The sequence below is a fragment of the Aotus nancymaae genome, unplaced genomic scaffold (assembly GCF_030222135.1).
Source record: "Aotus nancymaae isolate 86718 unplaced genomic scaffold, 86718_ANA_hifiasm-v0.15.2.pri h1tg000046l, whole genome shotgun sequence".
Taxonomy (NCBI): Eukaryota; Metazoa; Chordata; class Mammalia; order Primates; family Aotidae; genus Aotus; species Aotus nancymaae.
In genome coordinates, this window is record NW_026988460.1 from 395,039 (window position 1) to 421,708 (window position 26,670).

Here is a 26,670-nt window from a genome sequence, read left to right on the forward strand (position 1 = left end):
AGAGTTGTACAACCATTGCCAGACTCCATTTTAAAACATTCATCACTCCCCTAAGGAAGCCCTTACCCATTGCAATCACAATCCCCATTTCACCCCAACCCTCCCCACCCCTAGGCAACCACTAGTCTACTTTCTGTCTCTATGAATTTGCCTTATTTGGACATTTCATATAAATGGAATCCTATAATATGTGGCCTTTTGTTACTGACTTTTTTCAGCTAGTGTAGTGCTTTCCAGGTTCATCCGTGTGGTAGCATCTGTCAGTACTTCATTTCTTTTTAAAATTATTTTCGATGATTACGTTCTGACATCGCAGTCTCATTACTTACTGTTAGTTTGGACTATATATACTTATGTTTGTTGATATGTTGTTGAGAGCAACCAGCAAATAAAGAACCTGGCCACTTCATTTCACATGGGGATATCTTGCCTGAAAGCTAGTTTGCCATGTTGAAGGGCAGACTTTCTTCAGTTTATAAACTTTCTGTCCAAGAAAATAGAAAGTGATATAATAGGTAGGGCAAATAGTAGCTATTAGATTTCTCATGTTAATCGTGTATCTTTTATTGGTAGAAAGTCCTGTTCTACAAATACTCTAATTCTAAAAAATTCTAATGCTCCTAATATTTGTAACTAATATTTAAAAAGATTGGAGCCTTGGAAAAAGGCTCAAAGTTTTTAAGATTTCCAAATATGTCGTCATAACATTTGGCATGTGGACTGTTGGGCATGGGAGGTGGGGTAGGTAGACTTTAGATTAGGAAACAAGTATTCATGAGACTGGAGTTAAAACAGATAAGGACATTCTTATGGGATTGTGTCTCTTGGGGGTTCCTTGGTCCCTGAATTGGTAAGGCCAAAATATCAAACACCTGTTTATAGTTTCCATGGAGCTGGGCTCTTGGTAGTTTGCCCATGTTGGCTTCAGACTCTTGGCCTCAAGGGATCCTCAGTAGCTGAGACTACAGGTGTGTGCCACCAGGTGTGGCAATTCCTAGAGAATCTTAAGAGGACAATTGGGAATGTAGATTGAGGACTTTCCACATGAAGTACTTCTTGATGTTCACACACACCCATTTACAAATGAATGAATGGTGGGGTCTCACTGTCACTCAGGCTAGAGTGCAATGGTGTGATCATAGCTCCTGTAGCCTCTAACTTCTGGGCTCCCGTGATCCTTTCACTTTAGCCTCCTGTGTAGCTGGGACTAGCTACCTGGACATGGTGGTGTTGCAGATACCACCATGCCTGGCGAAGTTTTTAAAACAATTTTGTAAAGCTGGGATCTCACTATGTTGCCCAGGTTAGTCTTGAACTCCTGCCCTCAAGCAGTTCTTCCACTGTGACTTTCCAAAATACTGTAATTCAGTTGTGAGCCACTGTACCCTGCCAATATCGACCTTAAGTGGACTTTAAATTCAGTTACAGTTTGGTATGCTGAGAAGTTTGCCAAATTTGTGAAGTTTGTGGATATGTTGGTTCTGATGCTCTAATAATTTTTGAACTAAACAACAACAACAAAAAACTTCCTGAAGCCATTCAGTTTCAGTTTTCTTAGTAAATGATTATATACATATTACTCTTTTCTTGTTTTAGTAACCTGTTTCAGTCTCATAGAAGATAAACTTTTGATTTCAGATTCATGCAAGTATGGTTGCTAAGATTAAGATAAACCAACAGATGAATTTAGAGGAGATACATTTTCATTTGTAAAATAAAAAGACATAGGAATAGAAAACATTTATAGCTGTCAGTGATCACAAAGGTATAGTAACCTAGAGATAATAAGAAATACCTCAGTGCAATCATTATTCTCTAACACATTTGCTTTGATATATGGTAATTATGTTACAGATTCCTTAGAAACAATAACATATTTTATTGGTATTGAATATAGCCAGTTACTTTCTTGAAGCAACTATGAAGGAATCTTAGAAACAAAAGAACACTGCCAAAATAATAACCATTCCCTGTAGCAACAGCTTGATTAAAACTTAATGATCAATCAGTAAAACTATAATTACAACCTTCTACCTTATGTTTGCAATTTGGAATACAGTCAAATCAATCAAATAAGATTTAACATGTAACAATAGCAAGAAGGGTCCCACTTGTGCCATTTTTATTATGGAGATTGTTGTGCCAAATCTCTAAATCCCTACCTCAATAATTTTACAGCTCAGTTTTCATCACAGACAGAAAAAGCCCTTTGAGAAGTAGAATCTGTAATTAGATCAGAGGTTGGAGCAGGTTTACTTTACCACTACAGATGCTACAACATTCTAGTGGTAGTGATTTTCTTTTCTTAAAACGTTTTAAGATTTGACTTTTGTTGTATTGTATCCTACTTTTGTCTTTCTTCATATTGTCAGAAATGAAGAAACATTGAAATTTCTTTGCCCTTGAAAGCAGCAACTGTGAATGTAATGTGTGTGCACAGGTGACGAGTTCACATCCTCACACACTTAGATGCTGTTAGAGTGTCTTTTTCAAGTGTCCTTTACAGTCCTGTTCTCACTCGAGATTGAGAAAGCTAGGAAATAAATTATATCATGTTTTGAAAATGTTTTTCTGATAGCCTCTAACAGTACTTCCCAAGAAGGCCCAACGAGCATCTGCCCATACTTCACAATCAATTGCATAGGTAGCTAGTTACAAATGGAGATTTTTGGAGCTGACATCAGCGGTCCTGTATTTTAAACACAGTTTCTAGATGATTATGCAATTCACCAATATTTAAATCCCACTAATCTAGGCACATAAAACATCTGAACTTACACCCTGGTAGTAAATATTTTTACTGAATTGGCTTGGTTGTTCCCTATATCATATTTTAGTAGGTCACAACACTGGGTATACCACTTGTAGATCAAACACTCTTTCTGTTCTCCTCAAAATGACATATTTTAGACCTAAAAAGGCTAGTTTGATAAACTGGTCATTTTTGAGGGTGACAGTGAACTCAGACATGTAGATTTAGATTTTACTGCAGTTAGAATGTGTTGAAACCTCACTGAGGTTTTCTCCAAGGCCCATGCTGTCATAGAGCCTTGTAGGTGAAGGCAACTTGTTTTACGGTTTAGCTCCTTTAACAACGAACAAGGCCAGTGGACTCCCTTTGTACCACAGTCCGTTCTAGGGTCTTGTTTGGTATCAGCATATGGGGCAAACATGTCGTTTTTATTCAGCTTTCCCACTGGTTAAAGTATTGAACACATAGATGCTTGTGGTGTTTGTCACTCCAGAGCATGGTGCACATGTAACTGAGTTTTCCCTAGTGGGAGCTTAAGCTATTTTGTTTATATACTTAATATCATGTTTTAAAAATAAGTATGCAGCATTCTTCATGATCTTCACTGGCCTTTTCTAAGAAGAATCACTGAGCATGATAATAGAAAAACTTTAAAAAATGTATTTTATCTTTTGAACTAATCATGCTTTTGAAATACTCAAAAATCAGTACAGATTAACTGTCACTTACAATTGGAATATTTTGCCATATCTGTGCACAGTTGTATAATTGAATTGTGGGGGGTAGATTGAGTAGATGATAACATGGCTGCCCTGGGCCACAGTGAAGTGTAGCTGACGATGGTGATTGTTTGTATATAAAGATGAATGAAGGTAGACGTGTATGGCTGTTACCAGGAAACACAGAAGCTGAAACAGAACTGTCAGATACCTGAGCGCACTTGAACAAGCACTTCTCTTTTTTTTTTTTTTTTGATGTGTCTAACCACATCCGTGTATTATGGGGACCTTTCACCCAGTTTTCCTGTTTACTTTTTCAGCATGTCTGGGAGTCTTCCTTCAGGGCATTAAATACATAAGGCAGGCAGACTTTTAAATTCCTTCTTAGCAACCCTAAACCATAAGAATTACACAAAAAAATTATCTCAACAATATAAAAAATAACCTGCCTTCCAGACCCCTTTTCTTTTGTATTCTTTCCTCACTTGTGCATCTTTGATTCCTTTTTGTAATAGTTTACTTTTGTTCAGCTCATCTTAGATTCCTTTACCACTTTTGTTGTCTTTACTTAGTGATGTGGATTTAGATCTGAAGTCCATAATATGTTCCAGGCATTGAGGATGAAATGACAGGATAAGATACTGCCTTTTAGAGGCTTGCTGTATAGAAATGGAGATGGACATGTAAGTGCACTAAAGATGGACATGTAAGTGCACTAATGGAGATGGACATGTAAGTGCACAGGCATTTTATGAAAAGGAACTATGAACGGTCCCTGATTTACAATGGTTCTACTTAAATGACTTTATGATGGTGCACGAGCAAGATGCATTCAGTAGAAACTGCATTTCAAGTTTTGCATTTTGATCTTTTCCCGGGCTAATGATAGGTGACAAGACGCTCTCTGGAGATGCTGGACAGTGCATGTCCCTGTCAGCTGTGCTGGTTTAAGTATTCTGAGCAAGTTTCAGGAACGTGAGGCTAACGTAATGAGGTTCCATAGGTTAGGGGTATCACATGCATTTTCAACTTGAAATATTTTCAACTTAGGATGGGTTTATTGGGATATAACCCTGTCGTTAATTGAGGAGCATCTGTATAAGGTAGAGTGAGAGGCTGAAGGAAAGGAGTGGTTGATTTTCTCTGGATTGGGGTAGGTGGGTGGGTGTTGATTCATAGAATAGCCAGCCTTTAAGCTACATTGAATTCATTTAAAAAATGATGTATCTATTTAAGGTATACAACATGATATGGGATACATATAGATAGTAATGTGGTTACCACAGTGAGTGAAGTAAGTTAACATATCCATCGTTGCACATGATTACTCTTTTGTTTTTGTTTTTGTTTTTGTGGCAGGGGCAGCTAAAATCTACTCATTTAGCAGGAATCCCAGTTACAGTACAGTTGTATTACCCTGCATTTAGAATAGGATGGTTTGTTAGGTGGGTGGTTGCCAGCGGGTGATGTTGGAGTTCTGAAAAGCTTTTGTTAGGTAGTTTTAAGTTCCAGAAAGTTGGAGCACAGTGTGACCGGGTCACCCTGAGGTGAAGCAGGGGCTCAGAGCTACAGGGCTTTGCCTGCTGTGGTAAGGAGTTGGGCTTTTATCTTTTGATCAGACTTGTAATTTTAAGAGGGTCCTCTGGCAGCTGTGTGGAGATAAGGAGACTGTTAAAGAAATCCCCAGGGAGAACCACAGCCAGGGCAGAGGGATGTAGAGGGAGAGAGTGAGTTCAAGAGATGTTCAAGAGGTAGAGCTGGCGGAAAGATGATCGTTCTTTCAGAAGCCCTTCCGGTAACATCCTTCAGTGCGTTTTTCATCATGGATGCCTTTTAGTTTGTTGTGTCTATGTGTGTTGTGCACCTGCTTGAATTCTCCAATGGAGTCTAGTGAGCTAAGTTCAGTAAGCATGCCCCATCTTTGCAGTGGGCTCAGCCATCTGAGGCTGAGCTCACATGCATAGAGGGGAAGAAGATGAAAGAGAGAGAGGGTCAGGACACAGGAGGATCAGGGCTTGCCCTGGCTTTGCATTATCTGTGTGTGGTGATGAGCTTGCTTGTAGTTATTTATATATAGTACACGCATGAATGTGCTGAAGAGATTTCTCAGGGAAGCCTTTAGAAAGGAACTTCATACCCTATCTGCCCCCCACCCCCCCAGTTTCTCCATGACTTCCTTTTCTAACATATTTCAGATTGTTTTCTGTTGTATGGATTTTCTTTTTCTAATATAGTATGCAGTGTTAGTTCAGATGGTAGTGATTCATGATCTGGGAGAGTGTATTTTATCAATTATATTATTTAGTTAGTGGACAAAAGGGAAGGGAAGCTCTGTGGTAGCTTTTTATTGAAGAGCTGCATCAGTTTATAGAACACAATTAAGTTGAGCTTTATAGATACAATGTAATTTTCATATAGGATGACGAAGTTGAAGAAACCATTCTGAGCCACAGGAGTGTAACTTGGTCAGGTATTGTCACTATATTGTGAATGGAAAAACTGAATACTATTCTCAAAGGACCAAAATACCAAAGGAGGTTAGGCTTAGCCACTTCGGAGTGAGCCTGTACTCTGTCAGTGATAGACATTTACTTCCTAAAATATTACCTTGTTAAGATCAGGGTTCTTGAATTAAATGCCACTGTCACTTACTTGCTTTGGTTTGTGATTGTGTGCTTTTCAAAATTAGAGAGCCTGTTGTATATCTAACACTATTGATAGGTGCTAAGAGACACAGAATAAGAAATTTGATCCCTGTTTTTGAGGAGCATTTAGTAAGTTGGATCCATCTGTTAAATAACTAGAGAGAATTTGGGGATGTCTTTAGGGAGGCAGCATGGTATGGATCAGAGGCCATCAAGTTACACAGATCAGGATCAGATTTGTGACTTGTCCACGTATTTGCTGTGTGTCTATAGGCCATTTACTTGCCTTAACTGAAATGCTGTTTTCTTCAACTTGAAAAACAGGATTAATGCCATCCCAGTCACAGTTGTTACAAGGATGAATGATATGGCACTTACAAAGTGTCCAGCCTAGCATCTGACACACAAAATGTTGAGTAAACATTTGTGTGTTTCGTTCTTTCAGAAGCCCTTCCGGTAACATCCTTCAGTGCGTTTTTCATCATGGATGCCTTTTAGTTTGTTGTGTCTATGTGTGTTGTGCACCTGCTTGAATTCTCCAATGGAGTCTAGTGAGCTAAGTTCAGTAAGCATGCCCCATCTTTGCAGCGGGCTCAGCCATCTGAGGCTGAGCTCACACGCATAGAGGGGAAGAAGATGAAAGAGAGAGAGGGTCAGGACTCTGCCCAGAAAGACTCAGTAGTCTAGCCCCATTTCACACAAGTTGCTGCATGTGGCCCATTTTTAGAATTTCCTAGTTTTGGGAGGAATATCAATTCAGAAGATGAAGAAATTGAAATTCAAAGAAGTTTAGTGATGCGCTCCAGGTTTCCCAGCTATTATGGATAATAAAACACCATTGCAGAATGAGTAATTATATAAATATTTCTCTGTATACTTCCAGGAGCACCTCTGTTTTCTTTTTCATGCGGTATTTAAAAATCGGCAGAAGTAGCGATAAGTATATTTTGTGCAGTAAGGAGTCACAAAACTGGTTTCTTAAGAAAAGGTCAGGTTTCAGAATATGCTATTGTTTACTGTGATGGGCAAAATAATTCCCTCCCTCATAAACATGTCCTAGTCCCCAAATCTCTGAATGTTTCCTTACATGGGAAAGAGGTTTGGCAGATACCGTTAAGAATGTTGAGGTGGGAAGAATTTTCCGGATTATTCGGGTGGGCTCAGTGTAATCACCAGGGTCCTTAGGAGGAGGGAGTGGAGGTCAGAGAGAGATCTGAAAATGCTGTACTGCTGGCCTAAAGATAGAATGAGGGGCCACAAACCAAGGAGTGAGGGGAGCCCTAGAAAGCAGGAAGTCCATGTTCCCTTGGAGCTTCCAGGAGGAATGCTGCCTGACTGACACCTCTCCATCTTAGCTCAGGAAGACCCATTTTGGAATTCATACCTTCAGAATTATAGATAATAAGCTTGTGTTTTATTCCACTAAATGTTTGGTGATTTGTTAGAACAGCAATGGGAAGCAAATACAGTCACCATTGCTACCTCCTCCACTTTCAGATTTTTGTATTGGTAGGAATCTATAAATCCATCCATGGGGTGTTTGTCACCTCCTGTGAAGTCATGGCTCATTGCTGTTATGGAAAAGTAAAAAAGCGAAAAAGCCATTTGAGGCTTATATTTTGGGTTGCATAAAATTCTGTAAACGAATTTTAGACACAGGGCCTAAATGTTGATAGATGTTTTCATTGAGAAGACTTCTTGTGTAGTCTGGATTATCTGTGACAGCAGTCTTTTCAGGCGAGGGAAGACTACGATTGAACTTATTTGCGTGACTGGAAAGAGTCTTATAAGGGAGAAAGATCTGATGAACATAGGTCCCAATGTAAGTAGGTAAAATTTAAAATCTAAGGAGTGTGAGTTAGGATTTGTAAATTGATTTTGTCAACAGCTGTGATTCCATTTATCAGCAGAAGATGGCAGACTTGACACACACAAATGAACTGTTATAGAGGTTTTTGATTTTTAAATGATGGTATAGAAAGAGATGTTAAGTATTCTTAATTGGACCTTTCTAAAGAGAATTTTGGGAGTTACAAAGAGAATATGGAAATGAAATACAAGTAAACAAATTGCATTTCAGCAATCTTTATAGTTTCCTAGGGTCTCTCCCTGACCTCTCGTCTTACTAATTTGCCACATTAAGTTTGCTCTGTAAAGTCCAAAGTAGCTTTTGCTTTGAATATGATGAAACTTCGATTGGCTCTGTTCAGTGTATTGTTAAATTTCTGTTGGATTTGTTATAGAGTTGCCTGTTGAAACATGAAGCATTAGCTGAAATTAAACCTTGAAGCTTTAAATGCATTAGGTGTGTGTAAGTATGACATCTTTATTGAAAAATAATTCTGGAGATGATAATCGGAAGACTTGGGTTTCACCCATGCTTCCTGAGTTGAGTAGCTCTCTGACCTTCGGTGACTTCTATGATCTCAGATTGATTTACGTATAAAATGCTGACATAATTAGCTTCTAATATCAGAGGAATATTTGCAGGTAGTTGATGGAGTTTCTTGGAGAAAAGTCTTAAATAGAATTTTTTTTGCATTAACTGTGTTGAGATAGTTGTGAAGAAGATGTAATGTTAATAAAAGGTATGATTAGGGATACTTAGGGAATTTGAAGAGCATTTCCAGAGCAAGAGGACAGGGTATGATTGTAAAACCCTGGTGGTGATATGTTGGAGGAAGGGAACTTGTCTGTGGCAGTGAAAGAACCAGAGATTTTAGCAGCATCCTTCTCTCTTCCTCCACTCATCTTATCTAACGTGAGGCTGAAGTTCACTGTAATTTTTTCCCTTTCAGACACTTAGTTTTATGCTTTGTAGTCTTGCATCTTGGGTTTTTGTTTTTGCTTAAAGAGATGGTCTCATAGGTGGCCTAGGCTGGCTTCAAGCTTGTGGCCTCAAGTGATCCTCCTGTTGTAACCTCCCTGAGTAGCTGGGACAGCATGCACGCACACCTGGCTATTGTTGTTTCATTTAATAAATACTGAAAGGAAACATTCAGGCCTTAGTTGAGCAGTCAATTAAAAACTTAACAGAAAAGATTTTATTTATGTCAAGGGAAGAAAAATCTTGGTAGCGGCATCATTATTTAATCAACATTTTAATCTAAGGTTTCATCATAGTTTGGTATATTTAAGGAGGCCAGCATTGCATTCTGATGTTGATAAAGTATGGAGGGAGCATGTTTTTTACTTTATGGAAAACCTTAGTAGTTCTTGTTTTTAGATAGAACTTTAACGTATAAAACATTCTTGGGTTTAGTGAAAATGCCACCATTCCTGTGTCATGGATGCATACTGAACCTCAGATTTATGAGGAAAGAAAGCTCTACAGAATGGATTTATTACCAAGAGACCCACAGATGACATTACCTTTATTTCCTTTCATAGAACCATAATACTGTAACATGTTTTTGTTCTTGCGCAGTGAAATACTTTGTTGTAGCTCAAATTCAAATCTAACAAAGATCAGAGTTAATAGAAAACCAAATGGAAGGCACCGGAGGTACTGAAGGAAGCAGAGGTGTTACTTTGTAGCGCCTCTCTTATGCTACAGTTGCCACCCAGCAGAAGTCAGGAAGCCATGCTGGGTGCTTTGTACCCCTTGGCTAGGTAGATTGTTTTTTTGTCGGAGAGCCTTTTCAAGGTTTTTCTTCTGCATCTGTATTTTTAAGAACTAAAAACATAATAGTAAGAACGTGGAGGGTTATGAAGCATGAAGTTCCATAAATATTTATACCAAACCACAGAAGTAGACAATTCCTATTTTCTTGACATATTGGGGTCGGATTTCACTCTTGACCTCTTGAATTGAAAAATACAAGGAGTTAGTGTACCCTTTTCTTTCTCTTATTTTTTCTTATTTATTTATTTTCATTTCTTTAATGAATGTCTTTTGCTGGGAGCTGTCCTGTTAGGTTCATGTAGGTTTCGTTAGACTTATACCCAATTTTTGGCCTTACTGGTAAGCTGTTTAATCTGTTTTTGTGGATTTAGTGTTACTGAATTTTTAATAGGTCATTTTTGTCAACGCTAATAGGTAGGTTGACATCTGAAAGCGTATTTTAAATTAGTCCTTTCATTTTATTTTTTCTCCCTCACTTAAAATCTTTGGTCCATAATAAACACTTTTACCTTTGAAATTATGTTTAAAAACTTATGAAATAATAAATGCTAACTGTAGAGAATTTAGAAAATATAGATAGGTAGAAAAGAAGAAATGTGTAATCCTACTCTGTTTTTTCCCTGCTCTTTACTTAAGTACATGTATAGGCAATAAATACATGAAGAGGCAAAAAAAAAAAAAAAAAAAAATTAGGCTAGGGTCGTGGCTCCTGCCTGTAATCCCAGTGCTTTGGGAGGCTGAGGCAGGTGGAGTTTGGGACCATCCTGGACAACATAGCAAGACCCTGTCTCTACAAAAAAATGAAAAAATTAGCAGGGTTTAGTGGCACACCCATAGTCCCAACTCCTCCAGAGGCTGAGATGGGAGGATCACTTGGGCCCAGGACTGAGGCTGCAGTGAGCTATGACTGTGCCACCTCATTCCAGTCTCGGTGACAGAGCGACACCCTGTTTCTATGTATATTTATATGTAAATTCTAGAGTATGGAGAAGTTATTTCTGTGAAATTGATGATGATGATTTTTTTGCTGATCTGTTTCCTCCTGGCTAGTTTCGTTTGCTTTTGACATAAAATAATACATCAGCTGATTAGTAAGTGTGGTGCATACCGTCTTCTTGCTCTCAGGGTGCTTATGGTTTAACAGAAGGGGAAATATATTTTACAAACTATGTGGTATAAGTTAATAAGTAAAAAACATCAAGTAAGAAAGCTTATTTGGGAATTAAGAATATGGAGGGAGGGAATCTTTTGAGGTTAGATAAGATATAATTTTGGAGATTAAGAATTACAGAAATAAGGACCTAAAAACATTCCATAAAGATTTCTGGTCCAAGTCAAGAAAAATTATATGCATCTAATTGTATAAGTATATATGTATTTTTGTCAGTTTTCTGAATTTCAAAATGAATTAAAAATAAAAAAGACTCTCGAAGGCCAGGAAAACAACACTCGAGAGTTCACTAGCAGAGCTGGGGCCACAGTCTAGGGCTACAGACCAGACCCTCAGCGAGACCACTGCTCATTCCTCCCTGGAGTTGAGCCCTGAACGAAAGGTCCAGTTTAGATGCAGGGGTGGCCTCGAGGCGGAGGGGCAGCCCTTCTGAAGTGAGTTGTTCACAGACAGAGAGGCATGGACTCGAGCTTCAGGCTTCTGACTCTACCTTTTTTCATTTCCTGTGAGGTCTTCATTTGTCTGCTGACAAATGAAGTCATCAGCATAGTAATGGAACCCTGGGAACATCCATTTTTGAAGGACAAGCAACAGTGGGTACAACGAAAGGTCTTCATTTGTCTGCTGATAGCACTGACCCCTGTCATATGTACAAATATTTACTGCCTTAAATAAAATCACACTGTTGCTTGACCCTGTGGCCCTCGTACCTCTGAATCCATCTCCCAACACCTAGGCGCCTTCCCCCTACGGTAGTCTACACTTGCTCATCTCTCTCAGTCCCTTAGGAATTGGCCATAATGGATCTCCCACCCCAGCCACTCCATGGAAACAATTCTGGTGAACTCTATAAACCCGCATATATGCACTGCTCGAGACTCTTGATGCATCGCTCTGCAAATCTCCATTTGAGGCTTCTGGCCCCCTTGCACATCAAGTAGGGTGCTGAGTTGCTTGCCATCAGCGTGATCCTGGCTGACTTATGGAATGAAGAATATTTTTTGGAAGATTGGCAGACGCTATTGCTTCTGACTTCTCCTTTGCCCTCAGGATACTGATTTGGTTTGTGTCCCGTGTTCCTGACGCTTTGCTAGATGTAGATATTCTCCGCCTCCCTAATAAGGGGTGGCCACGTCATACAACTCTGGCCAGCACATGCAAGGAGATGTCTGCTGGGGGAAATCTGAGAGAGGAGGCCTGTTCTTCTTGCCTTGGACTCCGTTGTGATGAAGTGGTACTGGAGGACATAAGAGCTGTCTTTTATGGGGACAGTCAGGAGACCTCAGGATGAGAAGTCAAGGGAGCTGGGTGGCTGGGCGGAAGGATAGGGAGAGCCTGGCCTCTTGTTGACTTTGAGGTTCTGGACTAATGTTGAACTGCCTGTCACCAAATAAGTGACATAATTAAATGTCATTTATAGTCATGGTCCTGGTACTTGCATCTAAAAAAGCAATTATTTCTGTAAATGAATGTTCAGCTCTCCCAGTCATTCCAAACAGCACTGTCCAATGGAGCTATAATGTAAGACGCAGGTGAAATTATATTTTCTAATAGCCACATTTAAAAAAGTGAAAACATCTACTAGGATGAATTTTAATAACCTTTTATTAAACCAAACAAATCCATAGTATTGAGATTTCACTCTATAATTAATGTAAAATAATTATTAATTGGGTGTGGTAGCACTTGCCTGTAGTCCCACCTACTCAGAAGACTAAGCGGGGAGAATTGCTTGAGCCTAGGAGTTCAAGGCCAGCCTGGGCAACATAATGAGACCTCATCTTTCTCTCTCTCTTTTTTTAAAGAATTATTTACAGGATATTTTACATTAATTTTTTATATCCAGTTTTCAAAATCTGTCTTTTAACCCTTGTGGCACATCTCAATTGCCACTTTTCAAGTGCTCCATGGCCTCATGGGCTAGTGGCATGCATATTGGCTGGCATAGCTCTAGAATTGGACCCCTGGACAGGAGTGGTGATTAGCAAGACATAACTTACCTGATGGTGGTCCTCCTGCCAGGACAGGAAGGGAGAGACTGACTCCCTTTGTATTCCCTACCTGGGAAGCCCCCCACACATGAGAGTCAGAAGCTGGGCCGCCAGAGAAGGTTGGTGTGCCTTGTGACACTATGTACCCCCTTTCGTTGTACCCACTGTTGTTTGTCCTTCAAAAATGGATGTTCCCAGGGTTCCATTGTTGGCTTTTGATCTTTCTTTTTGGTTCTTTCTTTGGGTGTTACCTGTTTTGGTTTTAGCCATCATCTGTATGCTGATGACTTCCATATCTGTATTCGCAGCCCTGTTACTTTCTAGTTTTATAGCCATATATTCATTTCTTGGCTGGACGTAGCCCCTTACCTGTCCTCCAGACTTCCATTGCCTAGTCTGAACTTACCTTCCCTCTTCTTCCTTGGACCCCTAATCTTATGTTTAGGGACCACTGTATACCCATTACCCAAACCAGAAACAGGAGCATCTTACTGTCTCCCTACTTCTTCACTCCTTAACCTCCTGTCAGTCACCAGGTCCGGTGCATTTTACTCCTGACTCTTTCCTCAGATTTGACCCTTCTTATCTGAGCCATATTCATTACCAGACATCTTTTATAGAACTGCTGTAGCAATCTCATAGCCCATCTCCTGCCTTCTGGCTCGTGGTCCCCCTTTGCTTCTTGCCTTTCTCCCCGCCCCACCCTCCAGCTGTCCTGTGCACTGCAGCCAGAGTGATCTCCATTAGCACACGTTGTCATTCCACTGCTTCAGCTTTTTCAAGTGTTCCCATTGACTGTGGAATGAAGTTCCAGCTCTTTAGCATGTTATACAGGGCCTGGTCTGTCCAGTCTTACCTGTCATTACTCCTGACCTTGCATTTGGTACTTTAGTAATACGGAATGGAGTGGGTGGCTGCTGGCTGTGGAATGCTGTGTTGGTGGGGGCTGCCACTGATTCCCCTAAACGCCCTGCTTTTGTATTAATGTGCTTTCTTGTATTGTTCCCTCTTCCCACCGTGCCCTTTCCACCTTTCTGGCCAGCTCATTGTGGCTCATCCGGAACGTTCTATAATGGTGTAATCTGTGGCAGTTTCTCTGAATCTGGAGACTGGACTAAATACCCCTCCTCTGCATTTCCCATAATCTTTGCCCATGCCTCCCCTTTTCTGGCCATATATTACTGAAATGATTTATATGTATTTGTGGGATCTTTGAGGCCAGGGCATCATCTTAGTCGTCTTTATCATGGAATGTCTTGTGTGGTATCTGGCTCTGTATGTATTTCTTGAACTGAATTAGATCAGTTTGAAGGGAGACTGAGTGGAAAAGTATGTCGACCCAAGTTACAGACAACCTTATGCATAAGAAGCATTCAAATGTTTGGTGAATGAAGAACTGGAAATCAGATTATATTGCTTTGTAAATCTTGTCAGTTTTGGTGGGAAAATAACTTCAGGTAATAAATCCTTTGTTACCACAACCATACCCTTTGTTGTGGTGTATCAGCATGAAGCATTGTTATTTTCTAGCTTTAGAGGTGATATGCCCATGTCAGCTGACTTCATGACATCTAAAATCACATCACATGGTGTTTTTGTCCCACTTGTCGTGGGGTGCTGGGGCTTACATCTATTCCGTGCCCAGTCGGCTCTTTCCAAGACTAATTCCCTTAAAGTAAGGGTTAGCAAGCTGTCACCTGTTTTTGTAAATACAGTTTTACTGAAACATAGCCAGACTATTAATTGATACGTTATTATGTATAGCTGCTTTTGTGCTGAAACAGCATAGTTGAACAATTGAGACAGAGACCATGTGGTTTGCAAACCATAAAATATTTCCTATTTGGTTTTTTACATTGTAAGTTTGCTATAGAGCTTTGCCTTAGAACCATTTAATTTTTGGCAGACAAAACCTTATGTTTTACTCCATATTGAGTACTGATCTCTGATTAGGAATCAGGAGAATACAGATCAAAAAGCATCTTTGAGTTGTGTACTCTTTTTCGTGGGATGGTTTTCTTAAATTGATTGCAGGATAGTCTCGAACTCCTGGGCTCAATCGACCTTCCTGTCTCAGCCTCCCAAGTGCTATATCTTTGTTGTTCTAGGTTATGTATATGAAATCTAAGTTGCAGAAAAAGTTTGTACCTTTGCAGACTGCTAGATGTGTAGAGGCTTAAATACAGGACTTCCATTAAAGCGTTTAAATGTCTGTTTATACATCTTCCTCCCTCTACCTTACCACCCGTTCTCCAACCTTGCCGCCTTTCCTTTTGTAGGCAGAGTTCCTCTGGGTTTGACTAATTCTTTATTGTTTCTGTTTCTGAAAATAAGTAAGCTACCTTTATAGGGTAAAGATAAAATCCTTGCAGTGTGGATTTGAGGTGACATATACCTGTCCTCAGCATGTCACCAAAGGCGATATTAGAATCATTTATTGTCTGGTAGCTGTGAGGATGACCCACGTCTGCTGGAATGCTGGAGGAGAATGTACAAGGGTGCTGGGAGTCCCTTTTCAGTTGCTGCGTGATCGAGAGGTCTCGGGGCTGGAGGTGGTGAGGGATGAAAGGGTGGGGTACCAACTGATGGTCAGCTTGCCTCTACAGATGTGTGTATTACTTCTAGTAAACCAGAGGTTCCTCTGGCTCATCCTTCATCATGCATCTTTGAAATGTCATGTGCCAGATGCAGTTCTGGATGTTAGGGATTCAGAATAAGTAAATGTGCTTGTTGCCATTGGGAGGCTTATAGACAGGTGTTCTTGGAACAATGTGGCAGGAGTTGGGAAGATCTATGCTGGACAAGCCAGGAAAGGTTCTGTGCTGACAGAACAATGTACGTGCTTTAACGGTCCAATGGTTTTAGGTTTAAAAAAAACTCAAACTTTTTGACACCTTCCACCAAGCCTACATATTGTACCTTTTTACTATAATTTTCACTTAGAAAAACATTGCAGTTTTTATAGCAGTTATTTACTTTTTAGGATATAATTAAATTTATCTTTTAGGTTGCCTGCCTGATTCGCGTTCCATCTGAAGTGGTTAAGCAGAGGGCACAGGTATCTGCTTCTGCAAGAACATTTCGGATTTTCTCTAACATCTTATATGAAGAGGTGAGATGTGTTTTTAAACTCTTCTTTTCTTTGTTAAGATTTCATAGTAGCTAATATGAGCACTGTGGATTTCATCCTAAAGGACCTTAGAGAAAACTTTAGAGCTAAATTTAATGTCCAGTTACAGTAATTTTTTGCTAAGATTATCTTTGCCTTTTATTCGTTTTTGAGTATTTTCTTTTAAATGTTTTTCAAATCTCTAAGCGTAACATTGAGTGTTACTACAGTATGTGTATCCTGAATTGTAATCTTCCTGCAGTTCTTCTGGAATCAGATGTGAAACAAATTGTAAATATGTAAAATGAATAAAGATACTACATTAAAATATCTCTATAGTATTTTTGGTCCGTGGAAGAGAAATATAGTACAGGACTAATAACAGTGATTGGTGTCATAGTGTTTATACCAAAATGTAGCTCCTCTTTTATGATGCATTTGAAGCTCTCAGTCAGAAATTATTCTTCCTGGCTGTGGAGCATTTAGCTACTTTCCTTTATAGTGTTTATAGAAGCCTTTTTTTAAAACAAGAAAATCAATCACATGGAAATTTTCAATGAGTCTCGATTTTGGAAAAGTTATTTCTAATGGGCTATTACCTAGGTGAGGAGACATTGAATATCTAATTGTACAAATGAGATGAAGCTATTATAGCTTCCTTGTTGAACTATGTGGATGGTTAATCCAGGTTTGTCTGGAATTATTGAACACTGCTTTGAGAGATTATGAGTGAATTTCTGATGTTTGAAGCTATAAATATAATTCTGTTGTTATACAAAAGGATAATTGGCATTTGTATGCATTTGCTTTTGGAAATGTATTTAAAGCATCTCAAATGTTCTTTTCAAGAGAAGACATGTTATAGCAATTACATATGACATAATTAATATTTAGTAGAGTTCAGCAACTCACACTAAGTAAATATGTAGTCAGTTTTATTGTTAGAGATGTGCCTATTTCAAAGGGAGCTAATCTGAGCCTCCTTAGGAGCCAGTTACAGAGATATGTAAGTTAAATAAGATATAGTATGTACCTTAGGCCAGTTTAGAATCATTAACCTCTTATAGAACTGTGGCAATTGTGAATGTTTTAGAACTCAAACGAGAGCAGGTACATCTGCTACATACAGAATGTCCTTCAGAAATCTCTGCTATTCTTTCCGAACTCTTAGCCGTTTGTCTGTTTCAGGGTATCCAAGGGTTGTATCGAGGATATAAAAGCACAGTTTTAAGAGAGGTAAGTCACTTACTTTCTGTTATTGAAGTACAAAGGAATGATGTGCTTTGTTCTGTAAGTTTATACTTCTTAACAGTTAGAAATATGTTTGCAGAAACTTGGTTTAAAAAATCAAAAAGGGAAATTATAGTCACTCTTCAGTTTTCTCAGTTTTTATATTTAAAAGAATGGGTAGAACGGGTTTGCTGGAAGAGCAATTTCAGTGGTCAGAATGGCCCGCCATGTAACTGACTTATTATTCTAGGGTGACTAAATGTCTGTTATAGTTGAAATATTAAGAAATAACTACTGGTAGTGTGATGCCTCCCACTTTGTTCTTTTTGCTTAGAATTGACTTGGCTATGCGGGCTCTCTTTTGGTTCCATATGAAGTTTAAGGTGGTTTTTTCCAGTTCTGTGAGGAAGGTCATTGGTAGCTTGATGGGGATAGTGTTGAATCTGTAAATTACTTTGGGCAGTATGGCCATTTTCACGATATTAATTCTTCCTAACCATGAACATGGAATGTTTCTCCATCTGTTTGTGTCCTCTCTTATTTCGCTGAGCAATGATTTGTAGTTCTCCTTGAAGAAGTCCTTTACGTTCCTTGTTAGTTGTATTCCTAGGTCTTTTATTCTCTTTGTAGCAATTGTGAATGGCAGTTCGTTCTTGATTTGGCTCTCTTTAAGTCTGTTATTGGTGTATAGGAATGCTTGTGATTTTTGCGCATTGATTTTGTATCCTGAGACTTTGCTGAAGTTGCTTATCAGTTTCAGGAGATTTTGGGCTGAGGTGATAGGGTCTTGTAGATATACAATCATGTCGTCTGCAAATAGAGACAATTTGACTTCCTCCTTTCCTAGTCGAATACCCTTTATTTCTTTTTCTTGCCTGATTGCTCTGGCTAGAACTTCCAGTACTATATTGAATAGGAGTGGTGAGAGAGGGCATCCTTGTCTAGTGCCAGATTTCAAAGGGAATGCTTCCAGTTTTTGCCCATTCAGTATATCCAAAGGATTATAAATCGTTCTACTATAAGGACACATGCACACGAATGTTCATTGCAGCACAGTTTACAATAGCAAAGACCTGGAACCAGCCCAAATGTCCATCGATGATAGACTGGACAGGAAAAATGTGGCACATATACACCATGGAATATTATGCAACCATTAAAAACGAGGAGTTCACATCCTTCGTAGGGACATGGATGAACCTGGAAAACATCATTCTCAGCAAACTGACACAAGAACACAAAATCAAACACCACATGTTCTCACTCATAGGCGGGTGTTGAACAAGGAGAACACACGGACACAGGGAGGGGAGCACTATACACGGGGGTCTGTTGGGGGGGAGGGGGGGGACAGCGGGGGGGTGGGGAGTTGGGGAGGGATAGCATGGGGAGAAATGCCAGATATAGGTGAAGGGGAGGGAGGCAGCAAATCATACTGCCATGTATGCACCTATGCAACAACCTTGCATGTTTTTCACATGTACCCCAGAACCTAAAATGAAATGAAAAAAAAAAAAGAAGAAGAAGAAATAACTACTGGCCGACATGGTAGCTCATGCCTGTAATCCCAGCACATTGGGAGCCTTAGGCAGTGAGACTACCTGAGGTCAGGAGTTTGAGACCAAATGGGCCAACACGGCGAAACCCTGTCTCTAGTAAAAATACAAAAATTAGCTGGTCATGGTGGTGGGCGCCTGTAATTTCCAGTTACTCAGGAGTCTGAAGCAGGAGAATCGCTTGAACCCAGGAGGCGGAGGTTGCAGTCAGCCAAGATCGTACCACTGCACTCCAGCCTGGGTGACAAGAGCGAGACTCTCTCTTTTTTTTTTTTTTTTTTGAGATGGAGTCTTGCTCTGTCACCAGGCTGGAGTACAGTGGCGCAATCTTGGCTCACTGCAACCTCCGTCTTCTGGGTTCAAGCGATTCTTGGGCCTCAGCCTCCCGAGTAGCTGGGACCACAGGCACGTGCCACCATGGCCGGCTAATTTTTGTATTTTTTAATAGAGATGGGGTTTCACCATGCTGGCCAGGATGGTCTCGATCTCTTGACCTCGTGATCCGCCCACCTCGGCCTCCCAAAGTGCTGGGATTATAAGTGTGAGCCACCGTGCCTGGCTGAGACTCTGTCTCAAAAATAAAAAATAAAAAAAACAAGAAATAACTACTAAGGATAAGACATCAAGTTAAATACTGAATTATGAGGAACTAATGAAAAATTGGTGATGAAAGATGCACTCTAAGACAGGGACCCCAACCCGGGGGTTGTGGACTGGTTCTGGTCTGTGGCCTGTTACGAACTGGGCCACACAGCAGGAAGTGAGCAGCAGGTGAGTAAGCATTACTGCCTGAGCTCCACCTCCTGTCAGATCAGCAGCAGCATTAGATTCTCAGGAACACAAACCTGATTGTAAACTGCTCATGTGAGGGATCTAGGTTGTGTGCTCTTCGTGGGTGGATCATCTGAGTTGGAACAGTTTTATCCCAAAATCATCCACCCCACCAGCGGTCCATGGAAAAATTGTCTTCCATAAAACCTTTCCCTGGTGCCAAAAAGGTTAGGGACCGCTGGTCTAAGAGATAGATGTCTCAAAAGTTTGTATCAGGCAGTTAGCCCTTGGCTTCTTGATAACAAAATACGATGAGCTGGGAAGTTCAGTCTGGACTGGAGTCTTGGCACTGCAGGTGATTCACAGTGCAGTGTGCCCCAGGGCAAGCCACTTTACCTCTCTTTGCCTTTTAACTTTAAATTTCTGTGATTCAGCACATGGGAAATTTTCTTTTGTTGTTTTTGGTTGAAAGAGCAAAAGTTTACCATCAATAAGTAGTTTCAGTATATTACTGCAAGAATCATGATGTAGACCAGGCATGATGGCTCAAACCTGTAATTCCAGCATTTTAGGAGGTGGAGGTGAGTGGATTGTTTGAGCCAAGGAGTTTAAGACCAGCCTGGGTAACATGGTGAGACCCTGACTCTATAAAAAATATGAAAACTAGTTGGGCATGGTAGTGCCTGTAATCCCAGCTACTTGGGAGGCCGAGGTGAGAGGATTGCTTGAGCCTGGAAGGTCCAGGCTGCAGTGAGCCATGATTGTCCCACTGCACTCCAACCAGCCTATGTGACAGTGAGTCCCTGTCTCAAAAAAGAAAAAAAAAGCATGTTATAATCTTTGCTTCACATAGAAGCGACTGTCTTGAAGTTCAAGAGTTTGTTTTCAGATAGGTGAGATAAAAGAGAAATCTGGTTTGGGACACCATTTTCTGTTAAAACATAAGTAAGAACCTGCATACATGTGCCCTGCATCTGCGTTTTCTATTTGGAGGTCCTGGGATACTGAAACATAATTGTTAAATATTGCCATAATTGACCAAATACTGGAATTCATTGAAATCCTTCATTTTATTCTCAGGTAGTTTTATTGTGTTTAACTAGAGATTACAATCTTTAGGACCTAACAGTGCTGTTACATGTGACTTAAAGCTTTGGTTTTTTACAGGTTAACAACCTAGTTGGTGTAGATGTTTGAAGAACTTTTTAAGGCAAACTTAATGTTTCAAAATTAGTTATTTGTGTGGAGATAACTTCTGCCTTTCAGAAATATCACCCATGCTGTATATTCACTCTGTACTTAGTTTCTGACTCACTAAACATGTGTTACTTAGATTTCACCTAGGTGAGGAAAAAGTGAGGCAATAAGCCTTTTTGATTTTTCTGAGAGATGCTGAATAAATGAATATATTTACATGGCGGAGAATACTGGTTTTGCATACAAACAGATAAACCACATGGTCGCAACTGCATTCTGTTCTTTAGAAAATTTGTTTTGACATACGTCATGCTGGTAATTAATTTCTAGGCTGCAATCCTTGAAAGTATTGTGACCTTACTGAGATGACTTTGTTTACTCAAAATGGCAGTGTTTTCTTGGAAATTTAATTGAGGTCTTCTGCATTATGCATATTTATAAAAGATCCTTCAGACTTGATTTTAGTTGAGGTATTGCTTTTGTACAGATTCTCTGATAGAACAAGAGAAGAATTATTGCCGAATGAAACACAGCTTCTTCTAAAAATGAGAAAAATAAGAAGTGATACTTCTGCTTTAAGCAAATTTTTTTGCATTATAGTTTAGATTCTTACTTTATTCTGGCACCAATATAAAATCTTTTTGCCAAGAGCTTGTTTGTTGTTTCAGTAGGAAAATAAATCAAAACCTTAGTGAGAATCACCTGGAAATGTATACATTTATTCTGTATGCCATTTTTTCTTTAGTTTCTCTCCCTAGGAGTTGCCGATGAGAATGAGATTGAAGTTTGGGTCCATGCATTATAAGATAGATTCTGTGTGTTCTTTAGATTGTGTGAATGTTGTCGCACTTTTTTTTTTTTTTGACTGCATTTGATGTTTGTGGAGATTGCATGCTTATCCCTGATATTCTCTGAAATTATTTTAGTTACTGTGAATTTTAGATGGAGACTAAGCAAGGTCAGCAGATTACGCTATTTACCTCACCCTTTCAGTGTTCATTTTTCTCGTGATCTTTGCCAAACTAGATGTGGTTAAGCATGCTGGTGCAGTGATATTACTGCAGTAAGATGAAAGTAGGGAGCAGAATCATAGCTGCTTTCATAACCAGGATGATTTCAGTGCCATTGGCCTGAAAATATTATGGAGAGCAGCCTCAGACTCTTGGATGTGAATTAGAAGGTCTTTTATAGAGGAAGAAAACAGAGTGAAGCAAATTGTTTCAAAAGAAGCAGAAATCAGTTAAACTTAGCAGATGTCTTTTGTCCGCAAACTTCACTCAGCAGTCCTTTTTGGAGTGCCTACTGTGTTTTGGGGCACTACAGGGAACACTCCTGCCCTGAAGGATTCACTTCCTGGCGGGGAAACAAATAGGGAAGTAGACACTTTCAGTGCAGTGTCATAAGCACTGTAATGATAAGTATATACAAGATGTAGCTGGGGTTGCAGAAAAAGTAATGCTTGAGTGATGCTCAATTAGCATAAAATGACTCTTAATTGTTGAAGGAGTGGCAGTTAGAAGTAGTCAAGGATATAGGGAGATAGAACAGCAAGAGCAAAGGCACAAGCGTGTGAAAGTACATGGCCCGTGTGTAACTTGCTTATTGACGCTTGCCGACAATGTAGGAGCTTTCTGTTTTCCCCTGCCTCACCTATGGACTAGCAGACTAAAAGACAAAAACTGATGTCATTGTAGTTCTAATTTTAATTACAAGTAAGACTGGACATATCAGCATATATCTGAGAAAGATTTCTGAGAATGATTTTATTTACTTTCCTTTCACCTGATTATTTGAAACTTCCCAAAATTCTTGTGAGGATTAAATGAGGGGATCTGGGGAAGTGCTTTGTTTAGTGCTTGTCCCATAGTATGTACTCAGAAAGTGTTAACTGAGATGATTAGTACTCTGGTAACTGAAAGAGCATTGACAGTAAAGGACACCTGATAAGGCTTGGCTCTGTGTCCTCACCCAAATCTCATCTCGAATTGGAATCCCCATGTGTCAGGGGAGGGACCTGGTAGGAGGTGATTGGATCATGGGGTGTTTTCCCCCGTGTTCTTCTGGTGATACTGAGGGAGTTCTCACAAGAGCTTATGGTTTTAAAAGTGTTCAGCAGTTCCCCCTTTGTGCTCTCTATCTCCTGCTACCATGTAAGATATGCCTAGCTTCCCCTTTGCCGTCTGCCATGATTATAAGTTGCCCAAGGCACCCCAGCCATGTGAACTGTGAGTCAAACCTCTTTCCTTTATAAATTACCCAGTCTCTATAGCAGTGTGAGAATGGACTGATACAACACCTAAGTATGGAATCCAGCTCTATCCCTTAGCAGTCCATATGCTCCTGACAAGTTTACTTAATCTGAGTCCAGGTTTGCCCGTTTGTGCTAGGAACGTTACATAAACCTTTCTCATTGATACCTTTATGCAGTTCTACAAGGTGGCTATGATAGCAGTGTTGCCTGCTAGGAGATTCAGAAATTAAACCTGCCTTTAGGTTGTTAGGTTCTTTAACAGGGATGAAGCCTTGATCTATCTGCTTTTAGACATGTTGATGACGATAACAATTGCTGTGTTTGAATGAGAGGCCAGATAACTGTTACTGCTTGTAAAGCTCTTTAGCGATAATGAGAGTGTTTTATCCAAATGTCTTATAGAGAGGCATCTCTATAATTGTAATAAATTGCAACCTGCAGTTGATATTCACTGGCTACTTCTGTAGGAAAAACAGCATATTGGTATAATAAAGTTATCCTAATTGATGATTGAGCTGATCAAGATTCCTAATGGAAGTGGGTTGGGAAAATTCTATGATTGTTCATTTTTGACTTTCTTAGGGAGATTGCACCATTTGGATGTTTTCCACTGAAAAATGTTGCCAAGCAACTGTCGAAAGAACTTCTATTGCATCTTTACTGTCCTTAAGGCTCTATGTACTGTTTCCTGCTTATGATAGTACAGGAGAAAAAAAATAGTCCTATCTGATCAGGGAGAATTTTCCCACTCCTTGTTTCAGTGCGGTGTATCTGTCTCTGTGTATGCTTGTGTGAAATTGTTTTCTTCGATTTACCTCATTCTGTTTTGGTTTGTCCTTATAGTTGGGTTGTGTCTTATCTTTCCAGATAGCATTTAAGTTCTTCTGAAAACAGCTACTGGGTTTTTACCTGCTTGTAGGATGCACGGGCTCTAGCATAATCCCTTCTACACAGTGAGCACTCAGTAAATACTTGTTTTCCTTCACTGCTTTAAGTTTGATTCATTTTTGTTCAGATGCTACCTGACATCCTGATCATTTCAGGATCATGAGGGAGCTCTAAGGGGGCTAGGAGTTATGTAGGGTGGTGAGTCAGCCTTTTGATATACTACATTACTATGATCTTTGCATGGGATGGGTGATGAAATACCAACGGGTATACACTTTAAGATCCCAGTCATCTTAAACCTGGAAAAGCTCATTTTTATGTCTAGTTTTATTGGGAAAGTAGTAAGTGCTATAATTATTCATTTATTTTCTGCATCTTAGCACTTCTACTGAAAAGGAAAAAAAATGATTCAAAGTCTTTCCAAACTTCTAATGTGAAATTGTTTTTCAGTTAAAATCCAATGCAAACATATTGAACCCTATTTTAATCCTACATAATTCATTTTATTAACTATGACCAAATAGAACATCTGTTAAAATTCCATAATGCTAGCTTCATGGGAAAAGAAAAAAAATCCCTGTTTGCTCTTGGAATTTGTCCATTGTTTTATTATTCAGGCTTTCAGTAAATGTGTAATGAGACATTCTTACTGATGGAAATATTAAACAAATGAAAATGAAATTTCCTCTTTTATCATAGAGGTTTATAAAATGAGTCACTTAACTGCATTTACATTATTATAACTTCACTATAGAGATGTTCTGTGAAGAATGAGTGCTGGTTCATTCAGTTCATTCTTTAATTCAAGAACCTAAAATCATTACTCCTCAAACCTGGACTTTAGCCTCTAGTTCTTCATCATCTCTTAAATAAGCAAACATTTTTAGGAAGAACAATTGAATAAAATTATCTTCATGTGGAAATATTACTCTAGCCCTTCAGTGCATATTTTCTCATGTTTCGTTTACATGAAACCAGCTGCTATTTACTTTTTTCATTCCTTGGACAAATTTCATTTATGCTGTGAAGTGACTTGAAAATGCTACATATTTTCATTGTTGCATGTTGGCTGTGTTGTCCTGAAGGGGCACCAGTTCCTGTGTATATGGTTTACTGGGATGTAAATGCAGTAATAGGATGCTTCACTATAAACACATTGAAAGCTATTGGATACAGGTGGAAATTATCTCTTAATTCTTTATTTAAATGTTGTGATTATAAACCATAGTGTTGAAGTAGCTCTCTGTTGTTCCTTTGTGGTTTTCATCCCATGTGAAATGTCCTCTGTCTTCATCTTCGTGTGTCCATTTGGATTGCATTTAGGCTGCAAATAACAGAAAATTTCACTACAGTGGTTTCACCAAAGAAGTTTTCTGTTTTTCTCTTTTGCATCAAGAAATCTGAAGATGACCATTCTAAGGCTGGTGTACTGGTTAGATGAGGGCAAGGAGAATCCAGTGTTTTTCATTTTGCCTGGCTGACTTTAATGCTGTGGCTAATTGACTCATCATCACAAAATGGCTGCTCTACTTTCAGGCATCATAGTTCCATTCCAGGCATGAAGAAGGGGAAGGGCAGGAAGCAGTACTAACTTTATCTATCCTTTTGTTTGTCTCGAAAACAAAAACTTTCCTGGGACAGATGGTATCTCAGGGCCTTTCTGAGTTCTGTGGGGATTGGGAAGTTGAGTATGTAGCTTTTCAATGTAGTAGATGAAGGCAGGCAAAGGGCGGAGTGGGGGCAGTGGGACTACTGTTACTGAGTCACCCCACAGGATCTGCCATATTCTGTCCCTTCAAACCCTTCCTGCTAAAGTTCTGTCTCTTCAGAAAGAAGACCATTTTATCTGTTTCTAGCTTCAGCCCACATGCGGGCATCCAGTGTTGTTAAGATCCATGAGTACTTGTCTGTACCACTATTTTTTTTTTTTTGTCATTCTACTCTGTAAATGGAAATGTCTGTTCATTTTCTTTTTCTGCCGCCTTTGTTCTTTTGGGCACCAGTGTAGAAACTCATCTTTAAAAATTATTTGGTGGTCTCACTGAAATTATTTTGAGGGCACAAATTTACTTCCAAGTTATTTACTTATATATATAGTTTTGATTTACAAGTTGAAATCTCAGAATACTTCCAGTATTGATATATTCATATGTGAACACCTAAAAATATGTGTCATTTTAGACGGAAATAAAATGACGTTGACGTTTACCAAGTACTTAGAATGTTTCAGTCATTGTGCTAAGTTCTTTACATACATTATTTCTCATAGTCCTCACAGTAGCCCAAAACATGATCCCTACTTGACAGAAACTAAAGCTTGGTAAGTTGTGGTTGGCCCAGGGTCTCATAACCAGTAAGGGAGAGATCAGAGGACTCCAGAATCCACGAACTTAACCTTTATGGTGAGCTGTATATTTTTCATTTTGTAAACAGATAAATTTTTCTGGGGAGGAAAATATATATTTAAAATGAATAATCCACATTTATATCTGTCTGTAGTCTTAAGCCTTTACATAGGCGTTAGTGCCGGGAGTTTGGGGAGAATAAGTTATCAGCAACTGGAAGCCTACATGATACTAAAAATAAATAAATTAGAGGACATAAGGAAGTGTAAGGAATCTGTGTTGCTGGAAGTGTTCATGAAGAACTGTGGCTTATAAATGCATATTACGTTTCTCTGATTTTCCCTTGTCTAGATATTAGTTCACATGCCCCTTCTCTGAAGGATCTCCTGTGATCACTCCAGCTAAAATAGACCAACCCCA

At 39.4% G+C, this 26,670-nt stretch overlaps 1 protein-coding gene across 3 annotated transcripts in view; it reads left to right on the forward strand.

Moving 5' to 3' along the window:
• Window positions 1-26,670, forward strand: part of SLC25A26 (solute carrier family 25 member 26) — a 165,982-nt gene that overhangs the window by 24,711 nt on the left and 114,601 nt on the right. For all 3 annotated transcript variants that reach the window (XM_012473770.3, XM_021666778.2, XM_021666777.2), the window contains exons 4-5: window positions 15,911-16,015; window positions 17,201-17,248. In XM_012473770.3, coding sequence (XP_012329193.1) covers window positions 15,911-16,015; window positions 17,201-17,248 — 153 coding nt within the window. The remainder of the gene's footprint in view (window positions 1-15,910; window positions 16,016-17,200; window positions 17,249-26,670) is intronic.